The sequence below is a fragment of the Arachis ipaensis genome, chromosome B06, assembly GCF_000816755.2.
Source record: "Arachis ipaensis cultivar K30076 chromosome B06, Araip1.1, whole genome shotgun sequence".
In the NCBI taxonomy this organism is placed as follows: Eukaryota; Viridiplantae; Streptophyta; class Magnoliopsida; order Fabales; family Fabaceae; genus Arachis; species Arachis ipaensis.
Genome location: NC_029790.2, coordinates 24,580,505 through 24,590,674, shown reverse-complemented (window position 1 = coordinate 24,590,674; position 10,170 = coordinate 24,580,505). Strand labels below are relative to the sequence as shown.

The following is a 10,170-nucleotide window of genomic DNA, read 5'->3' as shown; positions in this document are numbered from 1 at the left end:
GTTTCTCTATAAAGAATTATCTTATTAAATACTTTTTTTCGTTCAAATAAATTAGATAAATTCCAATATTAAATATTACATCACAAACTCACACATTCAATATTTCAAGAATTCTTATCCATTATTTGGTCTTTCAGTCTTTGTCAGTTTACACTTAGTTAGAACAGTTTATTTAAAGTTTCAAAAAAAGCATTTATATATCATTCATTGTAACTCTCCGTGATTTATTTATATACTTCGTTCACTTTGAATGGATTGTTGCTTATATTGAGAAATCAATGTATTTAAGTTATGGAGGAAAAGTTATGTTCACATATACCTCAATCTTTTAATGTAATATCCAACACCTCATCTAATAATCGGGAAAACAAAACCCGGGAACAAAAATACATATACATGTATATACGTGACACAATTTAATCGTGTTATGTTCAGCATTTTTAGATGACATGTCAAACAATATGATAATATCAAAACATTTCACTATGATGGGAGTAAAATTCAAATTAAAGATGATGCCGATAAATAACTCATCGTATTGAGATATAACCATTGGCGTTGAATTGCAGAGATTTTGAAGACCAAATCCCAGATCTTGTCTAATTGTATCACGGCGGGTAGTGGAGTGCCCCCAAACGAGAGTCAGTATTGCAACACTTCAACAAAGTTTTATTTTGGTTTTTATAACTAATTCATATGGGTTGGATTATGTAAGCAAACTGAATTATAATTCTAATAAATAAATAAATAATACATTATAAACAACGTTAGTTATATCCATCCTATAACTTAACAATATGACCAGCATCCTAAGATGAAATTTGGACTCTAGAACTCTATAATTAATAAGTTGGAAAAAGATTAAAAATCCTAACTTTCCTGGTTAAAGATTTAGGGCTTATTAAACATATTTGTTTGTAAGATATGGCATAACTCATCCTAATTTCACATTATAATCTAAACACACACAAGAACATTGTTATTATCTCTAAATAATAATACATTGGCATTAAGCATGAAACTTGACTTTATGTGCATATTAATACCTAGAATCGGAACAAATATTAATACCTAGAAGAGTGTTCCCAAATGATAAAAATACCTATCTGAAAGGAAGTGTTAACCTCAACAAGTATGACAGTAGGAGCAATTTCAAAGGAGCCCCCTTCTTCTCTTGTAATCACTAACTGTTAATGTCAACGCGTGCCTTCTTCCATCATTTTCTGGGACTCTAAATCCAACTGTTGCTTCTACTTTCTGCTTTTTAGCCATAAACCCTGCCTCAACTCCTTGGGATCCCCCAAACCTTTGAAGCGATGATAATGAAATCGGCAGCTCAAAATTGTGAAGCATGTTTGACTCTGTCCCTTGATCGACGGGTGCACTTGTGTCAACTAACTTCCCAGCATCAGCAGCAGCTTCCAAGGCCACAGCTGTAGCCACCATGCCAGCCTCTGCGTTCACGGCTACATTCGGGATAGTGCTTCCTGCAATGGCCACTTTGCTGCCAGCACTGTTGTTTCTGTCAGCAGCCTCTTCACCAGGTTTTGCAGCATAATAGTTCCTTGATCTAGTCCATCTCCTGGAAAATGGATCATAACCTGCATCCCCTGCTTTCAAAGCTTTCCGCTTTAAGTCGGAAGCATTTTTTAAGTTTTCAAACCTGTTCTTTCTGTTCATCTCAGCAAGCCTCAATGCCTTAGCATTCTTCTCCCTAGCTTCCCTGGATGCCTCCAATTCCTGCAGCCTTGCCCGGATCCTCTCCACTTCAGCTTCATTATGCATAAGTATTGCCTTTTCCAACTCATTCCTCAGGCGATCCTTTTCAGCCGCAACATTTAGCGGCCTTGATGAGGCAGATTTTTTCTCTTGTAGCATCTGCTTTACAGTAGCTGCTGAGTAAACAAACGTGTTGATCTTTTTTATAGCTTGTTTTTTATCTAACACATCTCGTTTGATTGGCATCCGACCACCAGTTCGCTCCAGTTCCTTAAGCCACTGTTTAAACTCCTCCTCTCGTGGAGGAGAGTCACTAACCATAGCCATTTGCCACCTTGCAGCAGAAGTTTCATTTCCCCAGACAAGATTTAAGTACTTGTGTGTGCTTCTATTCTCTAATTTGTACTGTCGATCAGGATCTGTCGCATCAACATTTTTCACCATGCATAGCCTGTAAATAGCCCCAGACTTTGATCTACCAATGCCAACTCTCACAAAACAACCAACAATTAACTCCTCAAAGAAAGGCTCCATAAACCATTTTGCAAGTTTTGACCGGGGAATGGTGATTTCTTTTATATCCTCAAATGAAGGACCCTCAAATCCAGATAATGCCCTGTCATCATCACTGTCAACAATTCTTTCATCGTCACTATGAGATCCACTTTCACTCTCACTTTGACTTGAGCTACTAAAGCCTGTTGAAGTGAAAGGTCTGTGCTTGGCTAAAAATCCAGTCCCTGAACCTCCAGATGCCTCTGTCATCTTGCGGTTTGCCTCTGAATCCTGCTGTTTCAAACGCTTTGCACGCAGTTCATTTAACGCATCATCCTTGGCAGTTGATCTGTCAGCAGATCTGGCTGATGAACGCACACGAGATGATGGGAGAGGAGGAGTCTGTTTTCTAGGTACACTTGCCTTTCCTTTTTCCCGCTTTGACACTATCTTCCCTAGCAGATTTTTATCATCCTTTTTAGAAGCCCTATCCGACAATATCATCTCTCTTTCAAGTTCAGTCATCTCAGAAAGCTTCCGTCTATCATCTTCATTCTTATAAAGATCATCGCCAATATTCGATTCGCTACTACTATCATCCTCATGATCAGAACGGCCATCAACATCATCACCCCCTTCTTCCTGACTTCCCTCATTATCATCCCTCTCCGCTGGATCTAATCTCTTCTTGAGAGGAACTTGAGATCCAGAGGGCTTTCTGCCAGCATAACCAATCTCACCATCGGAATCATCCTCCCTAGAGTCAGTCCCACCATCCGAATACCCATCATCACGTCCTCTTCTAGAAGGCGGAATAGAATTTCGGTTTCTCCCGGTCCTCCCTGCAGCCTCCAAAAGCAAATTCTCTAAATCCGCCATAATTTCGTCGGCTTCAGCGTAAAATCAATGTACCCTGCACATCACATATATCACACAACTTCAAGGTCTAACCAATTGAACTGATGCATAATTGATATATCTCTCTCAGCAATTCAAGTAATTACGATAAAAATTCGAAATTATGATGCTCAAAATCAAATTGAAATAACAACGTGATTTTTCCTGGTCGATTTTTTTAAGTCTATCTTCAGCAATGTATCTTATATCCGAACGAATATCAAATAAAAAAGCAACATAACGAAGCTCGTTCTGAACCACATATAAACCCTAATATTCTCGAGCAATAACATGCAGAGCAGAACAAAACCCACTCTTCGCGGTAAAGAGAGAAGGAAGGAGAAGAAAACAAGAATACAGCGACAATATTGATAAGAGTAAAAAATTAAACCATATTGTGAGTGTGAGATACTACTTTTTAGCGATGAAATTGAAATTGGAAGTAGAGAGGTCTTACTTACAGTGGGTTGCAGAAAACAAAAGACGCGAGAAATCAGAGTCGAAAATCGACCGGAAAAGTGCAGAATCTGTGGTTATCAGGTGAACTCAGTGGTAAAACCGCTAAACCCTAAAACAGGGTGGAGGGAACAATTTTGGACTTGAGATTAAACCAAAGGACGTTCACAAATAACACATCCGTATCCGTGGATTACATGTTTGTTAAAAAAAAGAGTAAAGTATCGTTTTTTTCCCCAACGTTTGGGGTAAGTCCTATTTGTGTCCCTAACGTTTAAATCGTCCTATTCGTATCCTTAACGTTTATAAAAGTGATTCAATGTTATCCTACTATCAATTATACTAACAAATCAAATTATATTTTTCAATTATTCTCACTTGGATGTATTCATTTTCAATTAGGTCTCACTTGGATGTGTTCGATTTTAATATTGTACCCACTATTTGTGTTTAGATTCAATTATATCCCTAGAAAAGTGAATTATGTAAATGTTGTAGGAATTAGTTTCAACATTTGATGAGCTATTTTTCGGAGTAGATCATCGATTCAATCCCAGACATTTGTATTCTAACCTCAAGAAGAGATTTTTAAAACTCAAACTAAAGCGCTCATGATGTGTAATTGACGGCAGGATAACATTAAATCACTACAAACGTTAGGGATACAAATAGGACGATTTAAACGTTAGGAACACAAATAAGATTTACCCAAAACGTTGGGGATAAAAACGATACTTTACTCTAAAAAATATTTACTATTTTTTGTTGTTAATTGTAAATTTATTTTGTGAAAGTTAGCATATGTGTTGAGAATTCAATGACCTAGGATTCGTTTGAAAAGTTTTAAAAGTTAATTTTTTGAATTTTTAACTTATAAAAAGTAGTAGTATTAATGTCTGGTACAATTTTTAGAATCAAATTGTAGTTTTTTAAGCTATTTAAGTACTTATGGAAAAGTTAAAAAAATGACTTCTCTCATAATAAAATTTTTTTTATCACATAAAATCAAATATAAAATAACTTATTTATAAATTACTTTTAATATAAACATTTATTGTTTAAACTATTTTTTCAAAAGGAACTTAATTAAACCGTTTGTTAGAAATAAGAGCGCAATCTAAAGAAAGTATTTTGTGTATTATTCATTCTGAAAAAAAGTACAATGTACAAAAGGTATATAATTATATATAGCTGTTAGAATAATCAAAGTAATAAAAGCATAGAATCCTACTATTAATATACAGATACGTTATATAAGTACAAATGATACTAATTGATCTAATTTGATTCTAATTATTCTCTTAACACCCCCTCAAACTCAAGTGGGAGCTAAGGACACCATATTGAGTTTGGATAACCGAAAACGAGTCGGATGATGAGCCTTCGTGAAGATATCAACAGTCTGATCCAGTGTTCCAACAGCGATGAGACGAATAGCATCAATAAGGATACGTTACCGAACAAAGTGACAATCAATCTTAATGTGTTTGGTGCGTTCATGAAACACATCATTATCAGAAATCTGACTAGCACTGCAGTTGTCACAAAATACATCAGTTGGGGATGACTGAGGAGCACCCAAGTCTTCGAGAAGCCAACGAATCAAGATAACTTCAGCAGTGGTATTAGCGAGAGCACGGTATTCAACTTCTGTGCTTGATCGAGCAGTGAATGTTTGCTTCTTAGCTTGCCAGGAAATGAGAGAGTCACCAAGAAACAAAACATAACCAGTAGTGGAACGACGATCAGTGGGATGGTGCGGAATTTATACCCACAAACTAACCGGCAAGTGCACCGGTTCGGACCAAGTAATACCTCAGGTGAGTGAGGGTCGATCCCATGAGGATTGAGGGACTAGTAACAATAGTTGATTAATTTACTTAGTTAGACAAGCAGAAAATAGTGTTTGAGAGTTCAAAAGCATTAAACAATAAATTCAGAATATCAGAAGACAGGCAAGTAAATAAGTTGAAAAAAAATATGGAAAAACAGTTAAGGCTTCAGAGTTATCTATTTTTCGGATTGACTTTTCTTACTAACTATTTTAATCATGCAAGATTTAATTCATGACAAACTATATGTGACTAGACTCTAATTCCTTAGACTTTTCTAGTCTCCTCTAACTCTCATCAACCGCCAATTCCTTGGTCAATTAATTCCAATTAGGGGGTGAAGTTTAATTCTAGTTATTATGCCACAAAAATTCTAATTATCCAAATATAAGAGGATTATATGTCACGTATCCCGTTAAGTCCAGATAATTAGAATTTAGGAGAAATTGTTTTCAAGCTGTTGTTCAAGTAAAGAGCTTTTCCAAGTTATACAAGAACTCAATTAGAAAGAGGATCATACTTCCGTTCCACCCAAATTCATAAGATAAAGAACGAAAACAATTCTTGAATTATAAATCAATACATGAACTAAAATAGAAAAATAATAGTATCAATTCATAAATAGACAGAGCTCCTGACCTTAACAATGGAGGTTTAGTTGCTCATGGAAAAAAGTGAAAACTAGGATTCTGGTAAACTGTAAATTAGGCTGAGGTGGAATGAAATGTGGAATGTTGTTCGAATCGAATCATCCCCGGAAGAGAAGTTTCTTTTTTCTTTTATATCTAATCCTAATTAATTTAAAATCTATTTTCTAAAACTAATATAATATCTTTTTCTATTTTCTAAAAATTAAAGTTTAAATCAGAATTAAAATCAGCGTTTTCTGCGTTTTCTGCACGTGGCGCATGTCACGCGTACGCGTCGATGGTCTTCTTCGCATGTCACACGTACGCATCAGGTACACTGATGAGCGGATAATTTATACGCTTTTTGGCATTGTTTTTAGTATGTTTTTAGTAGAATCTAGTTGCTTTTAGGGATGTTTTCATTATTTTTTATGTTAAATTCATATTTCTGAACTTTACTATGAGTTTGTGTGTTTTTCTGTGATTTCAGGTATTTTCTGGCTAAAATTGAGGGACTTGAGCAAAAATCAGATTCAGAGGTTGAAGAAGGATTGCTGATGCTGTTGGATTCTGACCTCCCTGCACTCAAAGTGGATTTTCTGGAGTTACAGAACTCAAAATGGCGTGCTTCCAATTGCGTTGGAAAGTAGACATCCAGGACTTTTCAGCAATATATAATAGTTCATACTCTGACCGAGTTTAGATGACATAAAAGGGCGTTGAACGCCAGTTCTATGCTGCTGTCTGGAGTTAAACGCCAGAAACACGTCACAAACCAGAGTTGAACGCCAGAAATACGTTACAACCTGGCGTTCAACTCCAGAAAGAGCCTCTACACGTGTAACATTCAAGATCAGCCCAAGCACACACCAAGTGGGCCCCGGAAGTGGATTTATATATCAATTACTTACTTCTGTAAACCCTAGTAACTAGTCTAGTATAAATAGGACTTTTTACTGTTGTATTAGACATCCTGGATTGTATTTTTGATCCTGTGATCTCGTTTTGGGGGCTGGCCATTCGGCCATGCCTGGACCTTTCACTTATGTATTTTCATACGGTAGAGTTTCTGCACTCCATAGATTAAGGTGTGGAGCTCTGCTGTTCCTCAAAGATTAATGCAAAGTACTACTATTTTTCTATTCAATTCAATTTATTCCGCTTCTAAGATATTCATTCGCACTTCAACATGAATGTGATGAACGTGACAATCATCATCATTCCCTATGAACGCGTGCCTGACAACCACTTCCGTTCTACCTTAGATTGAATGAGTATCTCTTGGATCTCTTAATCAGAATCTTCGTGGTATAAGCTAGATTGATGGCGGCATTCATGAGAGTCCAGAAAGTCTAAACCTTGTCTGTGGTATTTCGAGTAGGACTCTGGGATTGAATGACTGGGACGAACTTCAAAATCGCGATTGCTGGGCGTAGTGACAGACGCAAAAGGAGGGTGAATCCTATTCCAGCATGATCGAGAACCTCAGATGATTAGCCGTGCTGTGACAGAGCAGTTGGACCATTTTCACAAGAGGATGGGACGCAGCCATTGACAACGGTGATGCCTCCAGACGATTAGCCATGCAGTGACAGCGCATCGGACCATTTTCCAGAGAGGATCAAAAGTAGCCATTGACAATGGTGATGTCCTTACATAAAGCCAGCCATGGAAAGGAGTAGGATTGATTGGATGAAGATAGCAGGAAAGCAGAGGTTTAGAGGAACGAAAGCATCTCTATGCGCTTATCTGAAATTCTCACCAATGATTTACATAAGTATTTCTATCCTTATTTTATTACTTATTTTCGAAAACTCGATAACTATTTTATATCCGCCTGACTAAGATCTACAAGGTGACCATAGCTTGCTTCATACCAACAATCTCCGTGGGATCGACCCTTACTCACGTAAGGTTTATTACTTGGACGACCTAGTGCACTTGCTGGTTAGTTGTATCGAAGTTGTGAATGAAAAATAATTTATTAAGACGTGCGTACAGAGTTTTTGGCGCCGTTGCCTGAGATCACAATTTCGTGCACCAAGTTTTTGGCGCCGTTGCCGGGAATTGTTCGAGTTTGGACAACTGACGGTTCATCTTGTTGCTCAGATTAGGTAATTTTCTTTTTGTTTTATTTTCAAAAATTTTTCAAAAACCTTTCAAAAATTTCTCATCTGTTTTCAAAAATACATTTTTCTTCAGAATTTTTAAGAATGAATTCTAGTGTTTCATGAAGCATGTTGAAGCCTGGCTGGCTGTAAAGCCATGTCTAAATTCTTTTAGACTGAGGCCTCCACATGTCAGGGAATTGCTTATATCTTCTAAAGCTTGGCTGACTATTAAGCCATGCCTAACCCTCAGATTGGAGCTTTAGACTAAGAATTGAAGATTCCTGGAATTCATATTAAAAATTTTTGGAATCCTTATTTTTTCTTTTTCACATTAATTTTCAAAAAATCCAAAAAAATAAAAAAAATCATAAAAATAAAAAATATTTCATGTTTCTTGTTTGAGTCTTGAGTCAAATTGTAAGTTTGGTGTCAATTGCATATTCATTTTGCATTTTTCAAAAATTCATGCATTCGTAGTGTTCTTCATGATCTTCAAGTTGTTCTTGGTAAGTCTTCTTGTTTGATCTTGATGTTTTATTGTTTTGCATCTTTTCTTGTTTTACATGTGCATTTTTGCATCCATAGAGTCTAAACATGAAAGATTTCTAAGTTTGGTGTCTTGCATATTTTCTTTGCATAAAAAAATTTTCAAAAATAAGTTCTTGATGTTCATCATGATCTTCATAGTGTTCTTGGTGTTCATCTTGACATTCATAGCATTCTTGCATGCATTCATTGCTTTGATCCAAAATTTTCATACATTGCATCATTTTCATGTTTTTCTCTCTCATCATTAAAAAGTCAAAAATCAAAAAAATATCTTTCCCTTTTTCTTCTCATCAAATTCGAAAATTTGAATTGACTTTTTCAAAATTTTTAAAATCTAGTTGTTTCTTATGAGTCAAATCAAATTTTCAATTTGAAAATCTTATCTCTTTCAAAATCTTTTTCAAAAATAAAATCTTTTTCATTTTTTTCTTATTTATTTTCGAAAATTTTCAAAAATATTTTTCAAAAATCTTTTTCTTCATTCTATCTCATAATTTTCGAAAATATCATCAACAATTAATGTTTTGATTCAAAAATTTCAAGTTTGTTACTTACTTGTTAAGAAAGATTCAAACTTTAAGTTCTAGAATCATATTTTATGATTTCTTGTGAATCAAGTCATTAATTGTGATTCTAAAAATCAAATCTTTTTCAAAAATTAATTTCAATCATATCTTTTCAAAAATATCTCCTTATCTTATCTTTTTCAAAAATTTGATTTTAAAATATCTTTTCTAACTTCTTATCTTCTTATCTTTTCAAAATTGATTTTCAAATTTGTTTCAACTAACTAACTAACTTTTTGTTTGTTTCTTATCTTTTTTCAAAACCACCTAACTAACTCTCTCTCTCTCTCTAATTTTCGAAAATATCTTCCCTCTTTTTCAAAATTTCTTTTTAATTAACTAATTATTTTAATTGTTGATTTTAATTTTCGAAAATTACTAACCTTTTTCAAAAACTAATTTCGAAAATCACTAACTCTTTTTCAAAAATTATTTTCGAAAATCCTCTTTCTCTCTCATCTCCTTCTATTCATTTATTCATCTACTAACACTTCATCTCACCAAAAATCCGAACCCTTTCTCTCTGAGTTCAGATTTCCTCTTCTTCTTTTCTTCTACTCACATAAGGGAACCTCTATGCTTGGGCAAAAAGGATCTCTATTATTATTATTTTTCTGTTCCTTCTTTTTCATATGAGCAGGAGCAAGGACAAGAATATTCTTGTTGAAGCAGATCCAAAACCTGAAAGGACTCTGAAGAGAAAATTAAAAGAAGCTAAATTACAACAAGCCAGCAAGCACCTTTCAGAAATTTTTGAACAGAAAGAGGAGATGACAGCCGAAAATAATAATAATGCAAGGAGGATGCTTGGTGACTTTACTGCACCTAATTCCAATTTACATGGAAGAAGCATCTCCATCCCCACCATTGGAGCAAACAATTTTGAGCTGAAACCTCAATTAGTTTCTCTGATGCA

At 35.1% G+C, this 10,170-nt stretch overlaps 1 protein-coding gene across 2 annotated transcripts; it reads right to left on the bottom strand.

Annotated features, from left to right (window-relative positions):
• Nucleotides 864-3,755, bottom strand: LOC107647858 (protein RTF1 homolog). Of its 2 annotated transcripts, none has more exons than XM_016351903.2 (2): nt 3,569-3,755; nt 864-3,127 (listed from the first exon to the last, which is right to left on the bottom strand). In XM_016351903.2, the coding sequence occupies exon 2, from the start codon at nt 3,091-3,093 to the stop codon at nt 1,153-1,155; it is 1,941 nt and encodes a 646-aa protein (XP_016207389.1). In that variant the 5' UTR covers nt 3,094-3,127; nt 3,569-3,755; the 3' UTR covers nt 864-1,152. The 2 variants fall into 2 exon arrangements, with proteins under 2 accessions (XP_016207389.1, XP_016207388.1); XM_016351902.2 differs by having other exon boundaries at nt 3,573-3,755.